This window comes from Chaetodon trifascialis, chromosome 10 (genome assembly GCF_039877785.1).
Source record: "Chaetodon trifascialis isolate fChaTrf1 chromosome 10, fChaTrf1.hap1, whole genome shotgun sequence".
Lineage (NCBI taxonomy): Eukaryota > Metazoa > Chordata > Actinopteri > Chaetodontiformes > Chaetodontidae > Chaetodon > Chaetodon trifascialis.
The window spans coordinates 21,849,926-21,877,212 of NC_092065.1; the positions used below are offsets into that span (position 1 = coordinate 21,849,926).

The following is a 27,287-nucleotide window of genomic DNA, read 5'->3' on the forward strand; positions in this document are numbered from 1 at the left end:
TCAACCAAAGACTGGAAAACAACACACTTCTCGTGGTAACACACACAGCCTGAGGGAAGACATCTTTGTGACTTTCAGCCTGATGCTGAAAGGCCAGAGGTGATTGTCGTCTCAGCATCACAGCCTTAATTCACCTGCGATCATCAAATTGGCCTGAGAGTTTATGAATGAAAAGAAAACTGTTTTCTTATGTGGAGCTTGCCTCAGATTAGAGGTAACACAGCAGGTACTAAATGCTAATGCATCTTGTAGACTTAACGTAGCTCTGTATGGTTGTAAACATGACTGGCTTCAAAGACAGCGAACACAGCGAAGTGCCGACAGTTCCATCTTGACTTTTCATGAGCGTTAAACTCACCAACAGAGCAGTTCAATTGACTCCTCATTGCTGGGAACTGCATTATGCCTCCAGAATGTGAAAAAAAAACCTCAGGTTATAGTAGGAAGCAGTATCCATTAGAGCCAATACAGTGAGTGAACTTAAGAGGGCTTTGTCCCCAGTCAGTGGATCTATAATGCGAGTATGGACGGCCCGCCTCTGTCATGAATAAATAATGTACAGGTCTTCATGTCTATTGGCTGTCTCTGTCTGTCATCCGGCTCTGAATTCACGCTTCAGACTGACAAGCTGCATGAAGATACAGTGAATTTAAGAGAATGAACAAGTAGTTGTTTAATTACACTTTCAAAATAAAAGCGCAAAATCCGCAAACTTTTTGCACTCATGGGCGTTTTAATGCTCTTTATGTGTACGTTAACTGTGTGGTCTAGCTGTGATGAAAGCGTCAGTTTGTGTTGATTCAGTTATTCCTCCGGGCTCAAACATTCTGTTATCTCACCATTACTTCAATGCATTGCACATAGGGGAACTCATTATGTTTGTGAATATTTTCCACACAGATATTTGTATAATTGATTCAAATGACCTAAGATATTATAATATAGAATGGATATAAGCTTTAAAATTATGTTTCTTTAGTTACCTATTTTATCATATTCATGTCAGCTGCAGGGGCGAAAAAATACAAATGGCACCAGGACACAGGAAGTCATGAGGAATCTGTGGTGAAACAGTTGCAAACACTGGTTGAGATTACAATTGTTTAACCATTAGCTACACCTCTGTAATAAAAACTAACAGGGAACTCATTTAGAGCTATATAAAAACCAACTGATATTCCAGCATGTAGGACAGCCTGTGTGGCACTTCATGTTTCCTCTGATGGAGGGGCGCCCTGGAGGGCACATCATCATGTTTTCTTGTACACGGGCATCCAAGAGGATAATTTTGCTCTGTCCCCCCTCACCCCCACCCCCCTCACCCCCCCCCCCCCCCAGGCACCAGGGGAAGCATCTTTTGATTTCTTGTTTCTTGAAAAACAAGGGGGAGTTTGACATTTAGTGACAGTTCCCAAAGAAAACCTTCCTCTTTTGGTCAACCAGCCTGCTGACTCAGACAGCTAATTCAAGTGAAGACATAAAATGCATTTACAATGGTCCATTGGTGTCTGCATCATTTCTGAGGGACAGTTTGCAGCTATTTTTAATTCTTCATAATTAAAAATAGAACTAAAAAAAAACAAAAAAAAAACCACAACTCGTGATCACTTATTTTATTTTGAAAGACCTGGACGGATGTTGTCGTGCTTTGCTGTTTTTGTTCTTGAACTTTGCAGTGGAAGTCGGACAGCTTTAGAGCCTGAACTCGACAACAAGCCCTCTTAAGCTGGCCCGTCACCGCCAGTTGTTCTTTTCTTTTTCCTCTCCCTCTTTTTTTTTTTTTTTTTTTTCGGGAGTCTTTCTGTTTTTTTTCCTTCCTCTGCCTGCAGTCGCTGTGTGAGTGGGTGTGTCGATGCGGGCCAGTGTAGCCTAGTCGCTGCTTGTGCGCACTCTGAAAAAGAGGAAAAAGTTGATAATGAGTTTAGTGTGAAAGCGGCCCGCCTCGGAGCAGGCTCACCATCCAGGAATGGCAGTGTGGACCAGAGCGGACAAAAACGGTCAACTGGACCTTCTGCTCCGCGACCGCTGGATCCGAGTGGCCGCCGAACTCACCCGAGAAACGCTGACTTTAACAGCCGAAGCGGAGGTAACCGGACCGGGGGGCAATCACTGGGACTACAACAACTCTTCGGCGGGCCTGCGAAATGGCATGTCGAACGGAAACGACCCGGGAACGAGTCCGGGGAACCCTGGCCGCGCTCCGTCCTCGGGTCAAGACCAACTCCAGAACCAGAACCACGGGGGACGGGGGCGTAGCGGCAGCCCGGGGCGCGTGGGTGCCAGTCGGTGTCAGTACGACGGCAACTACGGTGTAAACAGCCCCGGGAAGTACCCAAATAACGGCACAAACTCTGACTTTGGAAGCCCAGGCTCCAGCTTCGGCAGTCCCGGGTCCAGCCTCGGGTCGAGGCAGGGCGACATGCCCGTCAGCCTGGACGGCTCCTCGGAGGCTGTGCGGAAAGTCCGAGTTGTCAAACAGGAGTCTGGCGGGCTTGGGATCAGTATCAAGGGGGGGCGCGAGAACCGGATGCCCATCCTCATCTCCAAGATTTTCCCGGGGCTCGCCGCCGACCAGAGCCGGGCTCTCCGGGTGGGCGACGCGATCCTGTCGGTGAACGGGAACGACCTCCGGGAGGCAACACACGACCTGGCGGTCCAGGCGCTTAAGAAGGCAGGCAAAGAAGTGACGCTGGAGGGTAAGTTAGCCAACGCGAGAGCGGGGACTTGCAGAGGCCGAGATTAAGACTCCTGTGTGTGGCTGCACACTTCTGAGAACTCCCGCTTTCTCACATTTCCAGTTAAAGGCACGGGTGTCATTTGGGTTTGGCACTCTTTATGCACACGAACACGTATCATTGTGGGTTTAAACTGAACGTGGAATACATTATCAGACGAAAGCATTAAGTATTTTTAACCAGTCTGAAAAAATGGAGCATGCAAACACTAAAAATATGTGACCATAAGTCACCAGCTGCTTTGCCCCAGAAGTGGAGAAGTACACTAAATACAGGAAGAGCTTAATGCACATTGTACGTGAATTGATGTACGAACAGGATAATGAACTCACCAGCACCACACCTCTGGCCCCTTTTATCTGGGCGCCATCACCAAAACTTCATGAACTTTCTAGATCACATGCTCTGTGGGTTTTAATTTTCATCACACAACCAATCATTTCTCTAACATGTTATGATACAGAACAGCAGACACACTGGCATAAACAAACAGGCTCACAGTCAGTTGATCTATGACCAGGAGGAGGAGGAGCAGGGCTAAATAATATCAACAGCACAGAAAGCCTTTGATTAGTGTAAACAGGAAAGTAACCACAGTTGTGGTCACAGTCAGAGTTAGACACATTGTACTCTGTGTATTTGAATGGCTGTGGTTTGCTAAAGATAAGAGGTCACTGTAAGCACAGGCAGATGAGATTTGTGTCAGTGTGACTCCGCTGATCCTGGCCAGGACAGGCGACGAGGAAGAGGAAAACATGCAAATGATCTGTGGGGAAGTCAGCATGTTGCACCTACGCAAAATACAACAGAAACAGTTACTGTGTATCCCATTGTTAAAGCACAACTGTAAAAACAAAACACCAGCAGTGAAACATACTGACCAATTTAAAGGATATATAAAAATACGCACAATGTAATATGGTCTGAAAATGTGCACTCACTGCATTTAAAGGATGAAATGCTCATATGAGACTTATGTCCCGGTCGGTCGAGCATCAGATTTAAGAGCTACTATCTGTAGTCCAGATTCATTTTCACGCTGATGTGGAGCAGCCCCTTGAAATCAGCAGTTTTAACAAAAGAAAAACTGAAAAAATCGCTGAGAATAAAACTATTTTGCCCTTTTTTAGTAAACCACTTAATAACCGTGAATTGATTCTCTTTAAAGCTGCATTGATCAGTAATTGTGTCATGAAGAATCGAATCAAATGACTGTGTAATGAGGAAGAGGTCGAACAGAGCTTGGTTTGTTAGCATTTGCGTCACACTGGCTGTGTGCTTCAGTCTGAGAGCTCTCATCGGTCCCTGTCAGCGGCTGTTTGGAGCAGAAGCCGTCTCATTAATCAGCTGTATGCTGTCTGTACCTGTCCGGCCCTCCACGCACACAGGCGAGGTTAGCAGCTGGCAGGTGAGGAAAGTCCAACATCTAGCAGCTAAAGACGTTTGAGGAGACAAAAACAGAGCTGAAAGGAGAGTGAATATTGGATTTACATTTGTCACCAGAGACACACCTCCAGATGAATGCTGCTCTGTGTCCACAGCGTGTGAAAATAAGCAAATATTTGCGAACTCATTAGCTATAACTTTATACAGCGCTAACAGTGCGGTGGCTGTGTGTGTTGTGATGTTTCTCTGTCCTCTAGTGATCAAAAATGTATTGATCCAGCTCGGTAAACTGCATTAATACACTAACTGGCATTATTTGATTTGGAGGTAGATTATTATGAGGGGTTTTGTCTATGAGAGTGTTTATCAGTGCGTCACATGTTTTCACATTAGCAGCTCCACAGAAGGTCATACAAGGTCTGCTGAGGTTAAGGCGTGAAGACGTGCATTCTACATATCAACAAGCCTAGAAGCCCACTAAACTAGAGACGCAAGAGCCATGATAAAGCGCACACGCTGTACATGTAGGCAGCTTGCTCTATGTAGAGAAAAGTGCTCGTTAGGAGATGTGTGCTGGCTCATTATGCGAGTGAACACAGCTCCATGGAGATAACTTCAGATCCTAAACTGCGCTGGTGTAAAACGGTTCAATCTTTAGAAAAGTGGAAAAAGAGTGAGTCGGAGGGAGAGAGGCCACAGAGCCCCTGGGGTTTGGAAACTTCTGGCCAGGAACAGCTAAATGCAGTGTTTAATGGTTCGGAATGAACACCGGATGAATACTGACGAGCACGAATTGTAGGAACCAATCAATGTGTGACACATTTCCACTCAAGTCGAAACGAGGCCTGTTTGGTTCCTCCCAAAATCCACCAAGGTAAAATGGCGTAGACACGTCAGGCCATCGGCTGTGCTGACAAACACAACCAGAGGCTCTGAAAAAGTTCAGTCAATTAGTTTTTCCCTTATCAGAGATGATCCAGAGTGCTGTTTTGTTACAGCCTGTTACTGTTTTTCCAGCTGGTTGATGGAGATCTCTCGATAGGCAAACGACACATGCAAATGTCGCGCACAGTGTAGCGCAGCAGAAGCGCTTTCGCCAAACAGGGAAATACAGTAAGTATCATGTCAAAACCGCCAGTGGATTTCAGCCCGTTGCAGCTGACGTCGGCATATCAGAACATTTCCAGCAACCCTCAGGCAGAGGCAGGAGGATGTGCTGCCTCCTGCCACAGCCTCCGTCCAGACACGGGCCTCTGTGTGGAAGAATGTGTCAGCTGCCTGTCACTGTTTGTCAGTCTGACAGGCGGTGAGCTGTGGTGTTTGTGGACGGCCTCTTCGTCCCTGTCCCCGGCGGTCAGACAGAACAGGGCTTGACTTTCCAGACCACTGTGCCGTGTAAACAGTACATAAACCCCCAGATATTCTCACAATTAGCTTAGGTGGCCCACATTCCTGACCTCCGCTTGCGTGTGTGTATTTAGGGCAAAGGTCAACGCTCACAGCTCCAGCTTGGATGATTCTCGCTGCTCCACACTTGCAACACACTTTCACTGACTTTTACTGCTGGTGCCGCAAGAGGGAAGAGTGAGAAGAGGAGCACATCTGAGAAGGTGATGGAGGCAACAGAGGGCGGCATCTTGTTTTATAACAAGGGGTTGTCACCAAAGTATTCAACAGCATGTTGCCTGAATAGGTTATCAGTTTAATTTTGGCCCAATTATTCTGAGTGTCCAGCATATTTACTGCAGATCGGTGTCTGTTTTACAGTGCAAATCAACAGCCTCAACCGCGTCTCCTTTTCTAAATTCCCATTAAAGTCCATTCAAGAACGTCCTAATCTTATTTGGGATGATTCAGTCTGTTTTGATCCAAGATGGATAATCTTCTCAAGCACCATCTGCAGTGGATTATTAAAGATGTTTCAAGATATCCAGTTTGTACTAACAAGTACAAGAAAAGTGGGTTGCATGGTTGTCACACGTATCGGAAACATCTGGAAAGAGAAAACCAGATCAAGAATCAGACCAGTTTTAAAGATGCGTTTATGTTTTTGTCTTCATGATAGATCAAATGCTGCAGTGTGTGTGTGTGTGTGTGTGCGCGCGCTTTATTTAGCTTGTTTTAACAAACAGGTGAAGGGTAACAACAGGGATCTTCTCTCCCAGTGTTGTTTTTAGTCTCCTACTGAGATCAAGTTAAACTCTTACTTCCTCAGATGCAGTGAAAAATTCTTCCGACCTGTTTTCAATATGAGCTTTTTTCTAAAGTTTTCCAGGATGTGTCATTTTCTTGATTTTAGCTGCAGTGATGCTAGAAAATCGCTCAAAGATTGGACAAACTGGGAACACGTGAAATGGTCTCACTTCAATTATTCGTAGTCAAAGATAATCACTTGTTGGGTGCTTTTACTCTCTGGGCCATAGCAATGAATGAATGACTTCTCCTTAGACTGACTGTTATTTCCCCATTAACACATGACATACACATCCCAGACATGGCACGCCGCTGGTTAATCCCCCTCCCTTCGCCAGCTGACTGATAGACATAATACCCCATATGTCCGAATGATTAGTTGAAGCTGCAGCAGCCCCTTGTGTCTTACTGGGTTAGCCTGCTGGTCGGTGGAAGGGGACGCAGGATGAGCCCTTTGTGTGAGTAATTGGAGGGATAAAAACAGCACATACCAGACACAGAGGCTATTGATGAAACGGGGACAGCCCTGACGAGGAACAGTTCTCTTCTTTTGTTCCAAGGCCAAAGCTAGCGAACCGTCCGTTCATTGTGTCGTTTGCTGTCCTCGCGGGGCGAGAGCTGCCACAGAGCGTGAGTTTGCACTGCCTGAAATAGGCCGTGCCAGTTTGTCAGCCCTGTCTCAGTATGAGCTCCGCTGCCTTTGATATCCATCTTCAGACGTGTCTCTGGTATGCAGATGTCAAGAGGATTTTTAAAAGCACTTCTGGAAGGCGACAGACACTGAACTTTGGATTGCATGTGTTTGCATTAGCTGTGCTGACGCCAAAACAAATACTAGTACCGAATACATTTAAATGTCCTAGTGGTATTTTGATTTCAAAGTGTCAAACTATGGAAAAGTTGATGTGTTTTCAAAGGTACCACTCTTTCAGTTAAAATTAGTTTCAGTGAAAATTGTGAGCTCATAGGATTGTCCTGAGAAACCAGATCATTGTGTCTGTAAGTGAAGTATTCTGTTGACTTCAGATGGCATTTTTCATTGCTTTGAGGAACAGTAATAAAATTCCTTTAACCTCATTTGTTTTGGCAGGCCTGGGATGAAGTCATTTTTAGGGCAAGGCCACTTTGGCCGTTGATAAATCCAAATTTGTTGGGGCGTCATGGCCAAAACCAATGGTGAAATAGCAACAATCAAAAGTAATCACTACATATTATGAAGATGAATCGACAATCAGGAGTCAGTGTATTGAAAAACAGCCCAGAGTTTATTAAAACTGTAACCTGAATGTTTGACTTTTCCACAAAATACTGTCTGATTTATTTTTTAAATGAGAACAAGTCATGTTAATTGTTGTTGTTAGATTTTAATGATCAAATTAAGTCTGTAAATGTGTATAAAAGGGTGATCAAGATTAATCTGAACAACACCAAAACAACTGTTAGCGTTTGAGTCTGAGATCATAAGAGCTTCACAAAAATGACTAAAAATACTTTTTATGCATTAAAGATGAGAAACACCGAGGTCATATTTAAAACCTGAGAATTGTTGAATTTTGACAAAGCGTTTCTCTTTTTGTCGGCACAGCCTTTCTAGCCTTTTCTAGCGCTGCTGGTCCTAAAATCTGCGCATGCCGCTGAGCATTGTGAATGGAGTCCGTGTGGGTCAGACAGAAGCAGCTTCACATGGCGTGCTCTTGTGGTTATGGGGTTATGGTTCAGCTATTTCCTGTTTTATGCTGAAGGTTCACTTTCCACATGGGTCCTATTTTGTTTTACTTCCTTTCTTTGTGTCACCTAATAGTTAATTAGCCCTCTGTTAGTTCAGTCGCAGCGTTTTTCCCCTTTCATTTGTCAGGTCGTCTGCATCTGTTCTTTCGTCCTGCGTTTGGTGCTTGTGTCCTTATCTATATTCCTGCCAGTGTTCCTCACATCGATTTCGGAGTCAGCTAGCCTCCAGTCTGCTAGCTTTCAGCCAGCCCGCTTCTGGTCTGCACATTGACCTGCTAGCAGCATCCAGCCCACCAGCCACCAGGTAGATTCCCAGCCTGCTTGCCTCCAGACAGTTCCTGAGTTGGCTAGCTTCCTGCCCGATTCCACCTCTGTTGATTACCTGGACTGGGACTCAGATAGCTATCAAGACAGCCCCCACAAGAACGTGACTGTTGTGATGATGCTGAGGCTCCCTGTTGACCGGATCTTTGTCATCCAGCTCCCTGTTCTCTTTTCTGCTAGAGCTAGACCGTCTCCAGACTGCTAGCCTCCAGCCAGTATACCAGTTGGCTGACACAGAACTAGCCAGTTCCCTGGCTGCTCCTGCCCTGGAGCCACCCTCTGGGAAGCCCTCTAGAAGGAGTCGTGGAGTCATTCCCCACTTCCTCGTCCTCACTGCCACCCAGCTCAAGCCTGTCAAACCATGTCTGGATGCCTCTGTCTTATGAATCTGTTTGGCGAGGAGTTTACTGCTTTACTGCCCACATGGGTTCATCAAAGTGTGCAGAAATAGATGCTGCTTATAAAGATCTTGCAAGGGATTGTTTGCATAACTTTTATCAAGGGAGGAGGTGGACTGAAGCAGTTTGCTTAGACTTTGACCGCGTGATTTTTTTTATAATGGGCTGAGAAAGACATATTAAGGCTGTGAAGATGAACGTTTAGGGTTTCCCAATGGGTAGAATATGAGACATCTGGTTGAATATTTATCTCTAAGAATTTAGCAATTTCTGTGGAAATTATAGACACAAATTAGAATTGGAGAGAAGAAGAGCTGTTTTCTGTGTTTCTGAGGAAATGACAGCCCAAGCAGAGTAACCGGAGATGACAGCGTTCTCGTACTTCAGATTGCCAAGAAGCCTCTCATCCAGAAAAGAATAACGAATTTGTGAATATGTGTGATGAACGACTAGAAGAAAGAATGCTGTCTGTCTCATGGGTGTAGAAAGTGTCATGGATGGATGGCATATGTCAGAGGCAGCAGCCCGCAGCCTCTTCACAGTGCTTTCATGTGCTCTATTTGACCTTTGGAGCGCTCGGATATTAGAGGTTGTCTCTTCGTAACACTTAGTAAACTGGTGTCAATGGTGGTTCGGAGTTCAATTTTAATCACATTAATGTCCATCTGAATGGCCTCAAGGATGCTGGTCTTGAGCTCCCTGGTCGGGCTGGTCTGGCCCTGGGCTCCAGACAGAACAGAGCTCGGTAAAGCAGGCTGTCAGGCTGTCACTCCTCTCCCACATTTGGGCATTTCTTGCATCGTGTTTAGACACCAAAGCCACACTAAAGCTGTTCAACTGTTTAACAATTAAGATGAAATTAAATGACTCAGTGAAATATTGATAATGTGGGATTCACAGAAAAACAAAAGCTGTCAGCGGGAACCGATGGAGGACATGATGAGTGCTCATGGCGTCCCTCATGGATCGCAGCTTTAAATTCTGACACACACACACACACACACACACACACACACACACACACACACACACACACACACTACTGATTTGTCTTGAACCAGAATTGAAGCACTTTATTTTAAGATGCATATTTTCAAAAGCTCTGTGTTATATATTTTATTTTGAATGCAGCCCTTATTTCACTTGAAATGAGAAAAGAACATGTATTTATTATTAGAGCACTTATTATTCATAATACCTCCAGTTCAACGTGGAAACTGACAATAAATATCATTTAATTCATTGAGGTAAAGTACATAATGCAGGAACCAAGCGCTTCTAGAAGAGCTGATGAACACTGTTAGGTGTAGGATGAGATGAAATTTTCAATTCATCAATCAGATAATCAACAGACTAATCAATGATCAAAATAAATCAATCCTAAAGTGAACCACGGCTCCATCACAGCAGAAAGCATCCAGTTTTTCCTCCCTGCTGGGACCTTCTGTGGATAAACCAGCATCAATCTGTGCCCCCGCTGTCAGCTTGTTGGGTAGACATTTGTAATCTTTAACAGTCACTACAGTACAGAACGATGAATGTGATTATTTTTGTCCATAATCTGCTTTATCCTTTGTAGAAAGTTGGCACACATATTCAAATAACCTTTCAGGCCGTGCACTGAATACGCTGACCTTAAGAAAACTGACTTACGTAATTTCATAAATGTTACAGTGTGGTGTTGCAGATAAACACGCTAATGCGTTTACACTTCAGCAGCCTGATTTCCCAACAGCGTGATCAAAGAGGAGGGGGCAGGTGCGAGGTGTGTTCGAGGAGTCAAGGGAATACTTTTATGTGATGATCTCTGTGTGAGAGAGAGAGTCTGTTCATAATGCCGTGTGATTGTGCTGCCAGGCAGGCTTTTGTATGGAGGCACTTATATGTGCATTGGCAGGTCATTATGTCATGTCTGCCTTTAAGATAGTGAAAATCCAGAGAGGGCCAGATCAGGTTTGTCGTCCTGATTCTTGTGTGAATCAGTTAATATCAAGGATTTCTCAATACAGAGTCCTAATTTGAAGTTTATGTTTAATCTAAAGCAGGCCTTCATTGAAATTTGAATGGAGTGGAGTGAAGTTTAGATATGATTTGTGTTATAGATGAAGTGTTCTGCATTAAAAAATGTACTGGTGTCCTGTAGTTGGCTGCACTGTGGATAAAATCTCTATCACAGTTTGCATCACTTTATATTGCAACGGTGAGATACAACATGTAATATAGTAGCTTTTTTATCCTCAAAAATTGTTCCGCCTTTATTTTTTAGTCGGATGGTCGGCAGGAAATATGAGTTTGGAGGGAGTGGCATAGCATGCCTGAACCAAACCGGGTACATTGAAATGATATGGTGCATATCTTGACCACAAGGTCACCAGTATGTCCCTGATATAGAACATTTGTATAAAAAATAAATTGAAAAAACATTTATAAGTGAAATAACCAAATGGAATGTCTGTTTTTGGCTAATCCAGTGTGTTAGATACCCGACAAATGAAGTGAATTCATCACATTGATGTAGAAATCCTGTAAATCCAATACGTAAAACAGTCTGACATGCAACATCGCCTGCAACAACATAATGCGATAGATATGCAGAGATATGAGAGAGATGATAAACCTAAATTGCTACAGTTATTGCCCAAATCATAGTGTCCTGTAACATTTTGTAAGATACAATGTCTGTGGTAGGGGTCAACTGATGATATTGACAACAATTATTAGTAATCAAGGAGACAGATAACCTGTATTTGGAACCGATACACATTTGCAGTAGAACTTCAAAAAATTACTTCTGTAAAAGAACAAAGTATCCTTAAAGTACCAAATGTAAAAGTGCAGAATGACCAATTGCAGAATAATACATATTATCTATTATATCATTAATCCTGCAGTTGGTAAAGGTGGGTCTCATTTTAATGTGGCGCAGTATAAAGTACTGTGCAGAATTGAGCAGAGTGGAAGCACAAAATAGCAGAAATAGCACATTTTATCCCCATTTATTTAAATGGGGGATCTCGCCTTGAAGGTATTCATAGCATTCATCCTCAAGTGGGTGTGAATGGTCGATGGTCGGTCAGATTGGGGGGGGGGGGGGGGGCAGACCCCCCAATCTGACATCCGGAAGGTGGGGAGTGGGTTTCCAAAGCAATTCAACCATCTGGAAAGCACTTCTGATAGAGTCGGGCCCCTCTAGGATCCCAGCATTGTTTGTGCAGGCGCTCCGTCATGACTCACTGGGACACTTGAATAGAACAGAGCCATCGCTAATGCCAGCCATTAATTAATTACCAAAATATTTGAGTAAACAACTGATTGATTAATTGACTTACAGCAATATTATAAACTATTAAGTAAATATGAGTATTAAGTTGTTTAAACCAGAGAAGTTGACAGTAAAATTCCTGTCAGATAAAAACTGCAATGAATTATAACAGAAGTTAAATGATGATATTAGCCAGTAAGTAACAGTGGTTTGTAAAAACTGTACTATATGACAGTGATGTGCCATAGAAATGCTGTTGTGTATGCATCTGCACATGTGTGCTAGAGGAGGGACCCCACGAGGACATGTAACACCCCCCCCTCCCCCCTCCACTCTCTCTGTCTGTGGGGCAGCCTTCGAACACATTGTTCACATTAGGTTTCTGACAGAAACAGGCTTTGAAGGAGGGGGGTAGGAAGAGAGGGGGAAAGAAAGAGAAGGAGCGGATTGGATTAAGAGGGAGAAGACAGAGGTAGAGAGGCAGGACTTTATGAGAGGTGTGGGAACAGGAAAAAGAAGGATGAGGCAGGGGAGGGAGAGGGGGACAGCAAGAGAGAGGTGAAAGACAGAGGACTGTAGATAGAGAGTGAGAAGGAGGACAGAGAGGGAAGGAAGGAGAGAGGAGAGGAAGTGAGGAATGAGAGAGAAAATCGAGTGAGAAGGGAGTAGCGGGCCAAACCACAGGGGAATTTCTGGGCAGTTTTGGGGGAAAAATACAGAGGCTGGGGTCTGACTGCCTGACTCTCTGCTCTGTAAGCTATTATTTCGTTATTTTGGCCATTCCATGAGATGATTACTTGTGTGTGTGTGTGTGTGTGTGTGTGTGTGTGTGTGTGTGTGTGTGTGTGTGTGTGTGGTGAGAAATGAGAGAGGAAGGCGGTCTGAAGGCGGCCAGTTTTATGGGTAGATTCGCGCCACAACTGATGCCACAATCAAATCAAATATGTGTTGAGTCAGACTCTTCTGCCTTTTGCGCTCCTCCTCGACACATTATCATTTTTTTGTGCTCTGTCCAGCGAGGAATGAACTGGCCCTCGTGGGATGATGGTTAGCATCTCTGGGGAATCTTCCTCGCACATTAATGTAGATGAATACACACAGGCAAAAATGTGTGAGCACATGCACGCGCGCACACACACACACACACACACACACACACACACACACACACACACACATGCGATGAGCTGGTAGTCCTCTGTGTGCAGACCTAATTAGCAGAAGTGGAGCTGAGTGACAAGCCTGACAGAACTAATGAGTTCATTTAACACCACCGAAGGCAGGATAGACAGACAGACAGACGTGCCGTGCAAGCAGAAAGCACTGAATCTGACAGTAATGATGGAAAGAAGCATTTAATCTGAAAGAGACAGACTGTGAGGAGTTATTAGTTCTGGCAGGATGAACGGGAAATCTGTAACATGGAACTCAATGGAAAGCCTTAGTGCTGCTGTTTCATATATTCACATAATTGCTGTGTAGCGTTGGGTGATATGGCCAAATTCTAAAATCTCCATTCATAATTTTTCTTAATTTTTTCCTTTAAAATGTCGTTCTAATGCATATTGAAATAACACCAGTGATCGCAGTTGTAGACCGTCAGTCTCAAATGCTTCAGCTAAGTTGTAGAGCACAGACTTCTAGTTTGATAATCACTTTCAGTTTGAGCAGTAATTCGTCTGTCGTGTTTGTCTATCAGCCTTATAGCACAGTTAGACATGGGACATGCATGTCCTAGTTAACATACTCTCCTGACTTTACAGCTAATATAGCTAGCTGTCATCTACTTCATATACTGGGTAACAATTCTTGTACGACTTCAAAGAACGCAATATTTAGCCACACTGGCAGCGTGGCCCCCGGGGTGGCAGTTTTGGTTGGTTGGTCCAATCTGAAATAACTATTGGATGGATTACTTTGGAAATTTTATACACACATTCATGACCCCATTTGTGATCCCTTGATTTTTCCTTTAGCACCACCATGCCATTGACATTTTTGGCTTTTTGTGACAAATGTTGAATGGGATGCCATAAAATCTAAAGGTAACATTGTAGCAGGTAGAAACAGCACAATGGATAGTGGTAGTTGTTAGTCAGTAGTCGCATTTGTCGCATCTCATCTGAGAAGAGGCTGCAACCCAGGATGATGGATTTAATTTCTTCAGCTACATCAAAGACCGCAACTGCTCCCAGCCCTTTCATTTCGACCCAACAAAAAAGAGAAAAGAAAATGAATAGAAGCAGATGTACAATGGTCCACACTGCCAATGCATTACACAACAGAGCATTCATAAGCTTCACTGCAGCACACAGCCAAGATTCAAGAAGTTGTGAAGTTCTCTGACAGCAAAATCTGAAAGATATAATAAGAACCTGATACAACATACAAAACAAATCATAACCAGAGAAATGGATGGGATTTGTCTTAATATTTAACATGTTCTCAAGTTACTGCTTCACTCCATTGTCATCCCTTCTTCGCAGTCTTTGCTTAAGTATGAGATGTGCGTAGAGGTTTTAGCTTGGGGTTTTCCAGCCCATTGGACATTTGCTCATGGCTTATTCAGGCACAGACCACTAAATATCTACTTAACTTTGTTAACTAGTCTGCTTGTCATCAACCAGTCAGACACAAGAGAAGCTGTAATGTCAGATGTCAGATCATGTAACAATGGAATGCACAATCCATTAGATGTTCGATGCCATTTAAGAAGGGTTTTGATTTCCACAGGGTTATACACATTATACAGTAATAGTCGATAGGTTTTCAGTAAACATGACTTGTACTATTTTCCCATTACTAGAAAAATTATCATCAGCTGGACATTGTGGTAGCTAATCAACCGAATCTTCAAATCCAGTGACAAGACTGTCACTTTTGTTCTGAAAACAAAAATGTGTGTGCAGACCAGCACATGAGGTTTATCAGTGCTTCTGCTGATAAGTCTGAAAGTGCCTACATTCACACCTTTACAGAGAACAAACATCATTGTGAAACTCTCTGCCAGTGCTGGGAAATGAATTGTTCCCATATCCTCTTTTTTCCATCCTGGTGAAATTAAGGCTGAAATTAAGGAAGCCAAGGGTGTATTAGGATTGACATTAAGGAGAAAGCTGCAGAGAGTGTGGGTGATACATCATGTATGTGTTGTCCGATGGATGTAACTCAAAATTTCTGGACATGATATTCAAAGCAGAGTGAGAATTTTTGATATTTATATACACGAATAGTGTGTCCTTACCATGTGGGGACTTTATTTACCAATCAAAATTGTTTTTGACTTTTATACAGGGATGTGTAGACCATATTCGATTTCATATTTAGCACTACCAACCATTGTCTTATTTCACATAGCTGGCTATGTGGAGAGTTCATTTTACTGCCATGGAGTCCCTCAGGGCTCCACTCTGGGTCCTTAACTTTTCCTCTGTACGCTAGATTCTTGCTGGATCATCACATTCTCCGACAGTTTCCCCATTATATCAATGACACTGAACGTCTTTCTCAACTTCTAAATTCAGGTTAAGGCATGCCTGAATGTCTTCCTAACATCTCCAGTTGGATTTATTCCCATTGTGTTAAAGTCTCAACAAGAATCTGACGCTGTTTCCCTGGAAAATTTCACCCTCTAAAATAGTTATTACTGAAAAGACCACTTGAACGCTGATAACCACAGTACAGCAATGCTCAGTGAGCTGTTCATCCAGAATTTGAAGATATAAACATGCACAACCACAAAGATCCCTAGGTCTGCGGATGGAAAATATTTCAGTTGAACATCTCTGCTCTAAATCTGATTATTAGGCTGAAAGTCGGGCTTTGCAGTAGAGGCATCCTCTTCCATATGACCCTCAGACATAAACATGGGCATTCAGGAATGCTCTCACACTTACTTACTCCAAACCACTTACGTTTGCAGAAATGATCCCAGACCTTGTTGGTGTGGGTGGTGAGGTTAGGAGGGCCAGTGAAGTGAGGCTCCATTTCTTGGCTTGTTGCCTCAGCATTACTACCAGCCCTGCCCTTCACTCTGAGTCATACTGTACATAGTATAATGTATACACAAGCATGCAGAGACTGTGCAGTCGTGTCTGCATCTGTTGCTCAGTCATAAACTCTATGTATTGTGTCTCTCGCTGAGCTCATACACAAGAACATTGCTGAAGACTTTATGTTATATTTCTCTAGCTCTCATATATGTGAGCACACACTTTCACAAAACGAATATCTCAGGCTGCATTCAAGAATGACCTCATCTCTTGAGAGTCTTGTCTCAGGTTTCATACAGAGTAGACAAACCCAATAGTCCGGCACACACACGTGTACCCAGACAATCTCTCATTTCTCATATTCACACTCACACATTTTGCACATGCATTGGATGAAACACTGAGGGGATAAAATGGAAGATGAAATAGTCCAAAAACAAGTGAAGGCACCATGTGCCAGTGGGGGCGGGAGGTGTACAAGGCCGCAGGACCAAATTTGGAAAGTGAATCCATCACATCGGAGCAAAAGCCATTCTTTTACAAAGAGCCGTTCTGCCAAGCTCTCTGCTGTACAGCCAAGTAAACTTTTGTTTTTCAAAGATAATTTCGCACAGGGGACCACAATGTCCTTTTAAGACATGCTGGAAGATAGCATGAACTGTTAATGTTCTTGGCCAGAATATGATCAGTGTCCCTTCCATTAGAAAAACTGGCCGTATGAATAATAAGCCATGATTAAACTGTAGGACAAACTTTTAAACCTTGGACAAACACAGGATAAAATCCATTTTCCATACCACATGAATTTACAAGCTGATTGTTGAGAGAATGAAACCACAGCTTTCTCCAACAATGTTTAAACAGCGTAACCCTAACTGGACCCCAAAGTGTTTTTAAAAGCAGATTAAATACTGACTTCTCTCTGGAAACATACCAGAGTGTTTCCTTATGGCCAGGTTTATGGCACACTGCACCATATATCCTGAGTGACTGGGTGTTATTGGGTGGAATCCCACAGATGGTCAAGCTATCAACACACTATTTGCTTGAGATCAGTAGATATTCAGCAGCTGTCTTGCTTTTGCTTGGACTACGGTTTGCTGTACTCTAAACTTCAGCAAACTGTTTATTCTATCATGATAAGAAGGAGGATGTGTGGATTGCACATATTAGATACAGATTTGACTTTATTTGGCTAGTCAACAGGAGGATTGTTGGTATGCAGGAATAATTTTTTGCCCTTGTTGTTTCTATGTGCTGACAAGCAAGGAATGGATTATGGAGCACTCAGTTCTACACTGTAAAGAGTGATGGAGCCATAAGTGATTGAGATGTTGGTGCATATTAAAAACCTGCCTCACTGTCACTTTGTCACTTGCTTTGCAAAACTTCAAATTAAGATTTATTGGGTTTAACATTTGGCTGGTGGTAGTTTGGAGCTGCAACTAGCAATTATTTTCATTAGCAGTCAATCATTTGCTCTATAAATGTGGTCTATGAAGCATGAAAAATGCCCATCACAATTTCCCAGTCTGATGTGGCATCTTGTTCAAGCAACAGTCTAAACCACAAAGATGTTCAATTTACAATCATGTAGAATAAATAAAACCAACAAATCTCTACATTTGATAACCTGGAACCAGGTGTTTGCCATTTTTCCTTGATTTTTCATTTAATCGCTGTGCAAAATTATTGTTAATTAGTTTTCTTTCCATTGATTAATCCACCAGTCGAATCAGCAAAAAGCTGAAAAGGACAAACTGATTAGCTGTGAGGCTTGAGCACTGTACAGATAAAGCCATTGTACACTACCTGAAAACCTCTGAAATAGCACTTAAACCATGGACACTGCAATAATGCATCAGCCAACCTGAGTGCCACTCAGTCGCTCCACCTTGCATTGGACATGCATTGGTTGATATGTATCCTCTCCTGTGTTCCTCCACAGTGAAGTACATCCGCGAGGTTTCTCCGCTTTTTAAGAAGCCATCCCTGGTGGCTGACCTGCCATGGGATGGCATCCACCCTCAGTCGCCCAGCTACAGCGGCAGCGAGGACTCCGGGTCGCCCAAACACAGCAGCTCCTCTTCCTCCAAAGACAGAAAGGTCATAAGCCTGAAGATGTGCTTCATCAGCAGGAACCTCACTATGCCAGATCTGGAGAACAGGTACGATATGATGCTCATCACTCTGTGTGTGTGTGTGTGTGTGTGTGTGTGTGTGTGTGTGTGTGTGTGTGTGTGTGTGTGTGTGTGTGTGTGTGTGTGTGTGTGTGTGTGTGTGTGTGTGTGTTTGCGACAAATAGCAGAGCATGTGGGAGTTTAGGTGTGGTTGGGTGTGTGTGTTTCTTCCTGTGGTTAACTTCAGTTCATTAGATTGGAATGTTTGTTCTGTAAGAGATAATGACCATGACAGAAATGCGGATATTAAATTGATGTGCATCCCAAAAAGATCGAGGAAGAAATATGAAAAATAGCTAGTGACAAAAAGATGTAAGCGCATTGTGATTAAAGGACATTCACTTTGAATGAAATCACCTTTGCTACATCAGGTGAGTCATATCAGATTGCCAAGTAACTGTGCAGTAACAGTATGTCAAAGCATTATAATGTGCGTCTGTCTGTCATATCTTTGCTGGTTAGTTTTAACTTATGTTCCTCTTTGTCACTGCACTTTGTATTTTTTGTGCACTGTCACTATTTTCCAACATCTGCAGCTTGAACACAGACTATTTGCCTTTGCAGCTTTATGGGTTGTCTCAGGTTCGTTTAAAAACTTAGATGAAAGTACTGACTGTCGGCACTGGCTCATGATAAATTGTCAGGTGAATTTGAATGTGCATAAGTTTCTGTCATTGGTCAAGGACGTAGAAAAAGCTCCAAGGAGATTACATTAGACAATTCTGTATTCAAGAGCGAGTTTCACGTACGTTTGCTGACACAGTTCTTACTTTTCCTTTGTCCCATTCAGACTCTTGGAGCTCCACTCCCCGGACGGCCAGCACACGGTGGTGCTGCGCTGTAAAGATGGCCCCACCGCCAACTCCTGGTTCACTGCCATCCACACCAACATTGCTGCCCTGCTGCCACAGACCCTGGCTCACATCAACGCTTACCTGGGGGCCTCGTCCTCGGCTTCCACACACCCCCATCTCAAACACATCGGCTGGTTGGCTGAACAGGTATTTTCAGCTTTGTTTGGTTGAACAGCTGCGTGGTCTCTAGGTGTAGTCCTTTTCAGTTGGTTATTGTTAACTGATGGTGCTAAACTTTAAATGTTAGACTCTTTGCAGCATCACAGAACAGGATGATGATGAAAATACCACAAATGGAGAATCTTAAAACAGTCACATGAGTGATATTCCAGCAGATAAGTGCATAAAGAGACTGTAAGACTGTTTGTTCTAAGAAGAAAAACAAAAAAGCAAGAAGTATATCTGTATAAATTTAATCTTTGACTATCCAGTGCAGTAAGTCTTGAACTGGCTTGACTTAGCACAGTGGAAGCAGGGCAAGCAGCTGAAGCAGGCCTGTTAAAGTAAAGAAACGAGCCTTCCAGCAGCTGCAGAACTGCCTTTTGTACCATGTCTTATTAGTAGGAAAGCTCCAGTAGCTGGTTTCATTTTGGATCTGGTTACAGGTTGGTAAAATATGCACCAAGGCTAACAAATCTCTTCTCAAATCTCTTATCTCGCTTAGCTATTTTTATGCCTCTGTGCCGGCAACATCTGAGTGTAGCATCATACTGAATGTCTTTTTTTTTTTTTTTTTTTTTTTTACATTCAAAAGTTTCCGCTCAGGTTTTCAAAGGAAGCTTCAAATGTCATCATCTTTTATGTCATCACCCACAAAAAAAAACCTCAAGCAAAATCCTCAGTTTCAGTTTCATCTGATTGAATGAACTTATCTTTTTTTATTAATGTAACTCGTCAGTTCATGAGCATGAATACATAGAGCTGATACAGCCGTCTATCTCTGTCTGTAGTCACCACTCAGTACTATCACTTAATGTCCCACCCAAAGAGCTACCTGAGTCTTTCCACACTGAAGACTATTGTGCCAGAGCACTCCTGTGCAGACTGGAGCTGTGTTAGGTAAAGGCAAGGAAGGTAAGGCGGCAGACATTGCTGAAGTTGCATACATTTCACTGACTGCTCTGTTTCATTCTGACATTGATTGCTTGACTTCAGGTTAAATGAATATACAGTTGAAACGTGTGTTGCTCTCAAAAGGAAATGGCATCAGTGGTTTTTCAGCTTAGGTTGTTGTTTCATTGCACCTACGTCACTGCCCGCAACCAGAAGTCAAACAGACACTGGCATTTCTGCTCTAACGTAATACCCACAGCAGCAAACAGGAAGAGTGTGTTTTCTTGAATTAGCTTTAGTCCTACATTTAAACCAGGACTGAGAGTAGCCCTGGTTCACCTTCCACATTCACACCCAGGAACAAGACTAATGTCTTTTCACTCTGATGAAATGTTCATTCAGGGTCATGTTGAATGTATGGATGTTTGCCTCTGTTTGTCTTGACCAGGCTCGAACAAGAAACGCCGATGAAAGTTTCCGTTGCATTGCACTACTTCCTGTACAGCCCACCTACACACCACAGTTGCTTTTTACTGTGACTCCACCAACACTTCACTCAATGAGTCATGACTCAGACAAACACACACTGCTCTATTTTAACTTCAGTGTCATCTAAATTCAGGTCAGACTGTCAGGATGAGCTACTTAACTCACCTGCAGCTTTATTCTGTCAAACTGCATCACTGTATCTGACCCCATACCTTTTAGTCATTGCAGTCTGTCTGTTTGGTAGTGTCTTGAAGTCATCAGTGAACAGTTTAACTGGAGAACACATCTGCTTCGTTTTTTGGTTACACACACAGACAGAACTTCAAAGAAAAACTTGAATAAATGTGTGGAGAAACACAACACATGCAGGTGCTTCCACACAGGTCAACTGCATGGAGAAGTGAACAGTTGCTCATATAAACATGCTGAGCAGGCCCAGCTGATTCTGATTTTGTATTCGGATTGGCAAGAGGAACGCATCAAGTGATTTTAATAAAGGATTCATTGCTGGCGTACAGATGGCAGGAGCGAAGCAGATGGCAGCTGTCTCGTGTTACAGGAACAGTCAACAGCACACATTTGACATGTGAGAAAAATCAGAAGAGCAACTCTTGGTAATGCAGGCCGTGATCAGACTGTCGGCAAGAACAGTCCTTCAACATTTACATAGAGAGGGATATTATAGTAGGATTGCAGTTCAGTAGCCCCTCATTACAAAGATGAATGCGCATTGGAGAGATCCAGGATGACAGTGCCACAGGGCACGACGGGTCACTGAATGGTTTGATGAGTATGAAAATGATGAGAATCTTATGCTGTGGCGTTCACAGACACCAGATCTGAACCCAGCTGAACACCTACGCTGTCATCCATCTGTAGCTGGTTTGCAGCAAACCCAGTGGTAGAATTAATGGTAGAATTGTAAATTAGGAGGAAACGTGACATAAAAAGCAATTCAGAGATTTTCTGTTGTTTCACTTTTCACCTGTTGGTCCTGACGTTTCCTCCTGACCTGCTTCTTTAGGTCCAGCTAGAAGGTGGGCGGCAGCAGTACAAGCCAGTGGTCATGGCACTGACAGAGAAGGACATCCTGCTGTTTGAGTCAGTGCCGTGGAGCAGGGAGTCCTGGTCCATACCTCTGCTCACACACCCACTGCTAGCTACAAGGTAAACACAGCAAGCAGGAGGGTGACTCCACTAGAGCCTCACGCTGCCGCAATGTCCAGATCATCCGAGGTTCAGACCATCAGGAAGCACTTCACATCGAGCTATGGGACAAAGGAGAACCACACATTACTCCTTTACAGACTTTACCTTTTGTTCAGAACATCTCAGAGCATTGTTAAATGGGTTCATCACTTCTTGTTTTATTGTATAGATTTATGTTAAAATGCATTTGGATGGGACATTTTTGCAAGTCTGCTGTTGATTCTCTGAAAGGTGTCAGTGAATATTCAACAGCTGACTGTCAAAAGGAGCTGTTTCAGCAGGCAGTCAGGACAATACTTTCCATCTACTGTCATCATATGTTCAACAAAGTGTAATTTATGGGAAGTCCCTGGAAGTTTACAGTCACTCACATTGAAAATGAAAGCAAAAACCTTTTGCTGGCTGCGGCACAGTTAATAGGAAGAGAGGAGTTTCACTGTGCAGATGTGGCTTATTTGATCATTCTTTTCGGGAAACGTCAGCTGAGAACCCCGACCAATGAAAACAACACAAAAGAACAAACACTTAAGTGAACACTGAGTTCATCCTACTGTGGAAATGACACCAAATAGCTAGAACAGCCGACGTTGAGAGTCAGACTTCAAAGAGCGGGAACCCTCACCAACATTGATAAGCTGTTCAAAAGGAGCCGAGCAATAGCAGTCCAGAGTCTCGTGACATGTGGATCATCTACACAAGTTGTTAATTGTGTCTGTGTTTTGTGCGTCTCTCCCTCCAGACTGGTTCATTCTGGAAACGCCCGGGGTTCACCGGCCCAGGGTGCAGATCTGGTGTTTGCCACTCGGACGGGCACGGGGCGGGGCATCGAGTCCCACGTCTTCCGAGTGGAGACCCACTGGGATCTGTCCTCATGGACGCGGGCCCTCGTGCAGGGGGCACACGCTGCTGCTGAGCTCATCAAAGAAGTGTCCATTGGTGAGTAGTGTGTGAGCAATTAGTCTCTAGAAAGAGTTCAGAGTCAACACCGAAACTCCCAATTTATCCCTACTTTTACTTAAACCAGTGCTTTATTTAATATCTGTACATTATGTGAAAGGTGTTTCTTCTGTGAGCAACCTGCAGAAAATGTTTGCTGCCCCCAAGTGGCTAAAAAAATTCAGACCTGAGCTAAAAAAAGGAAATTCATGTCACTAATGTATAAAATGAGCTCTATTAGAATTATTGTTATTGAGTTAAACCTGATCATTCTCCTTGATTGTTTTATAGGTTTAAGGGCATCCAAGGAAACACTTAGCATGCTGAAACGCCTCTGGATGCCAGTGAGGTTTCACTCCAGAGCCTAGATTACCATTATGTAGTACAATACAACACCACAGACTACAACCGCAGAGTTTATTGAGAACTTTGTGCATGTGTGGCTCATGTGCACGTTTGCATGAATGTGTGTGTGCGCATAGGTTGATAGCAGTGTGGTCGAGTGAGTCTGCAGACCTTCAAATAGAGGATGTGGGTTCACCTTTGTGCATAAAGTCTCCATACTAACAAGTGAATGTTAAGTGGGAATGAGTAATGAAACATGTGTTTGCAAACTAAACACCATATAAAGCTTGCACATGAGGTTTTTTTCCAGGGCAGCACAGATGAAATATTTCAATGCATGAAGGCCTGTATACCTAAAAATACTTCGACTGTGACAGGAAGCTCCTGACAGCAACTGGCTCGCGAGCGCTGTGCAGCAGTTCAGAAAGAGCAGCTCTGTGGAGGAAAAGCAGAAGTGGGAGCCAGCGGAGGGGAATGCGTTCTCTCGACAGAACAATAGTTGGCTGGCGGAACGGCACTGGAAAGCCTCAGCTTTTTTTTTTTCCCCTTCTTTTTCTTTGCTGTTCTGCCGCTACACAAACACACAGTTGTGCTTGAACATTCAAGCCTGTCGAGTTACAGTGAAACACATGGAAATGCTTTCGGATGAAATGACCTCACAGTCGAAGCTGCTATAGGCTGAGTTTTTTTTTGTGTGTGTGTAAGACAGGCTTGTCTTTGGGCTGCAGCAGAGACGGACGTCCCATCCAGTTCAATGCAGACGCTGCAGATGAATCTTTTCAGAGTTAATACTCAGGAGAGATTATTCAGCGTCACTGCTGGAGTTAACAACATCCGACCTGTCTCTCACCCCGTTTCAGGTTGCACCTTGAACAGACAGGATGTTCGCCTGATGCTGCACTATGAGAAGGGCTTCACTGTGACGAGGGAGCCGGCAGATCCAGCCGGGGGCGCCGTGCTGTACAGATACCCCTATGAGAAGCTCAAAATGTCCGCCGACGACGGAATACGCAACCTTTACCTTGACTTCGGGGGTCCAGAGGGAGAAATGGTAAGTTAAGGCTGCTGTCGGAGAGACGGTGCGTGACACAAAGTCATTTTTCGATTCATTGTTTTGTCAAAAAAGTAGTGAACATTACAAGTCCTTTGAGCCTCAGGTGATGTCATCTAATTATTGCAAAGCAACAAGCAGTAAACCATCCCAATGGAGGAGCTGGAAGCAGAAAGTGTCTGACATTATTAACTAAATATCATAATTTCTGCTTTCTTTTTAGAAGAAATGAACTAATAGTGAGTGAGCCTAACTGAGAGGGTATGTCAGTCAGAGTGACTATACTAAGCTTAACTCACTGATTAAGATAAACATGATTTCCCAATCTCAGCTGAATCTCAAGAGCTTGCAGCTGCAGCTTTTGCCTGAAAGGAACCACAAACACTAAAGAACCGCAGATTGACTTGGAAACCTTTTGAGAGAACAAAAAGCCGACATCCGCTGAGCATTCAGCGCTCCAGCGTGACATGCAACTACTTATTCCTCTGACTCCGTACTGTGTCATTGCTTTGACCTTAAAATTATGGAAGTCAGTGTTAGATTTACCAATTTAGCAACATTAGCATTTAGCGAAATGACACCTTTGCATTAGAGTCCGTTAATCAGTCAATCAGCCGAAAATGAATCAGAAACTGTTATTAGCGTTAATTAATTTCAATACTCTCTAAGTACAGCTTTTTAAATCTGTGGGATTCTGAACAAAACAAGCAATTTGAAGACAACACTTAAAGCACCAACAAACTGTGATGGTGCTTTTCTGACTAGATTTTTAATTTTCCTTAGACAAAAATTATTTTTTAGACTTATGAGTTGCAGCCATACATCAGATTGTAGGATTGTAGCATCTTTATTTATTCTGATGTCTTAGGTTGAGCTTTTTCATTTTAGTGGGGGATGTTTTTTGTTTTTTAGGCCTCTTTTGATACCACTAGTGGGCAGCAAAGTCACCTTTTTTTAAATATTAAAGGGGACATGCAGGAGGTCAGATATCTTCTTCTTTCTGCCCTTTTTTCCCATCCTTATGTCTCTCGTTTCCTGTTCCATCTTCACCACTGTTTTTCTCCTCTACCCTTTCCTTTTTCACCCCATCCCTCCGTCCATCCTCCAGGTATTCGACCTCCACTCGGGTCCAAAGCCGGTGGTGTTTGTCCTCCACTCCTTCCTGTCAGCCAAGCTCACTCGTATGGGGCTGCTGACGTGAAACAACCAACCGGAGCAGCGTGGATGAGAGGACGGGGCCCAGGCACAGCGAGGACGGCGAAGACGATCTCAAAATGCTGATGCTGGCAGTTGATTTGTTTGTTTGTTTGTTTTTTCTCCATTCACAGCTGACGTTAGGCCTGAGGTGGCGCTGCGGGAGAGATTTAACCCAGGAGTCGTATTGTTGATTGTCTCAAAAACGTGCCTTCTCTTCCAACTTCCAACTTCTCCTCAACCTTTTGCAATCATTTGTAATTGCAAGGTCAGTTAAAGGGAAGTGGCACTTTGCTTGAAGTCATGAAGTGTTAGGAAACTGTTACAACCCCCCCACAAAAAATGGCTATTAACGGTCTCATAACATTCCATGTGATGATGGACTAAATTTCATTATGATGATCTGATATGACGTAAACAACAAAAAAAACAGGCTGTGCACATGATCAGTGCGCTTCAAGCAACGTGTTTCTGAACTACATTAAGGAAAGGAAGGATTTTTTTTAGACAGTTAATACTAAGAACAGATTAGTGAACGCTCCCTGTTTCTACTCTATGCCTATCATTCCATGACAGCCTTCCAGTGTATCTTTTTTTAATGTCTTTGTGAAAGAAGCTGTTCTAGAGTCAGAATGCAGTTCATTGATCAGAGATTGTGGGAATGTGTGTGCGTGTGTGTGTGTGTGTCTATACTACACGCTTCTGTTGGCTTGATAGTGTGCCTGCCGTCTGACACTCACCTTTTAGAACGTTCTCCCAAACTACTGTTGCAATCAGGATTGCCAACTGTGCCTTTTGACATGTAGGAGAAGACACTCTTTGTAATTTTTCCTTTTTTTAATTTCACACAAGAAGAGAGTTTGAAGCTTTCGACACGCGCGAGCAATAGTATTACCCGATAGTGTAAACCATGTTACTTTGTCGCTCTGTTGTTTGTTTTTATAAGCGTATATCTCATGATAGCATGACTTTCTGACGTTGAACTTTGTGTCAGATGATGATATGACATGACCGCGTGTTACCTCCCCTTACTGACCTACACTACCACGTCGTCTCTGTCTCAGTGTCGCTATCAACGCATACCAATTTGCTTGAGATTACTTGTCTCTTGTTACCATTCCTACAGTTGCATTTCTCTGACTGAGGACTGTTAAACAGGCTTGTTTCAAGGTGGGCCATCAAATGACCAGTACCGCTGAACTGTAGCGGTCAAAGACATCGTACCTCATATGAACTCCTCTGTACACTTTATGACTTTTATCTAACTATAGTCTTTTTCTTCAGTTTTAGCCCCAAAAAGGCTATGAAAGTTTGAGAAAATAATCTTAACTCAAGGTCCACTTACTAGCTTTCTTTTAGAGCTTTCAGCCCTCATGGTCTTTGCTCACTCATGATAATAAAAATGTCCTTGGTCTTCCATCCACTGACTTGTGGTCAGCAACCTTTGACCCTTTGTTGCTCAATGCTGTGACTAGTGTTGGTCTGTATTAAAAAAAAAAAAAAAAAAAAAATTACAGTAAAAAAAGTTATTTGCTGAATGTGAGCAATAATATTTTATTTGTGTGATATAATTAACATTTCCAGTAGAAATTAACACAATTTAGAGCAATTTCAATGTTTTTATAATACAAAAAGGGGTGAAATAACAGGAAATTGACTGAAAAGGACCTTGAGATGCAGCTGAAAGCTCTGGAAAAGGCTTGTAAATGGTCCTGGAATTAAAGTTATCTGTCAAACTAATGTTCTCATGCTTCAGGATGAATATTCACACTCCTTTTTAGGAACTAAAATCCAATTATAGATCTTATGATTTCTGTCAGGAGTAAATACCATCAGAATCCATTTCACACTCAAATTTAGGTACAGAACCCCTATTGTTAGTTAAGTTTTCGGGCTAAAGTTGTGGCGAGTTAAAGTCATCTAAACCAATTCCACTCTTCAGTTCATCCGTTCAGTCC

General features: G+C 43.1%; 1 protein-coding gene across 1 annotated transcript; it reads left to right on the plus strand.

Moving 5' to 3' along the window:
* The first annotated feature begins 1,674 nt into the window (after nucleotides 1–1,674).
* Nucleotides 1,675–26,819, plus strand: sntb2 (syntrophin, beta 2). The gene is made up of 7 exons (XM_070972738.1): nucleotides 1,675–2,696; nucleotides 17,967–18,186; nucleotides 18,989–19,199; nucleotides 21,619–21,761; nucleotides 22,543–22,739; nucleotides 23,945–24,135; nucleotides 25,244–26,819. The coding sequence occupies exons 1-7, from the start codon at nucleotides 1,967–1,969 to the stop codon at nucleotides 25,334–25,336; spliced, it is 1,785 nt and encodes a 594-aa protein (XP_070828839.1). The 5' UTR covers nucleotides 1,675–1,966; the 3' UTR covers nucleotides 25,337–26,819.
* Nucleotides 26,820–27,287: the final 468 nt, after the last annotated feature.

Coding starts and splice junctions, on each gene's coding strand:
- sntb2 (XM_070972738.1), top strand. CDS start 1,967: ATGGCAGTGTGGACCAGAGCGGACAAAAACGGTCAACTGGACCTTCTG. Junction 18,187..18,988: donor ATGCCAGATCTGGAGAACAG/GTACGATATGAT, acceptor TGTCCCATTCAG/ACTCTTGGAGCTCCACTCCC. Junction 19,200..21,618: donor TCGGCTGGTTGGCTGAACAG/GTATTTTCAGCT, acceptor CTGCTTCTTTAG/GTCCAGCTAGAAGGTGGGCG.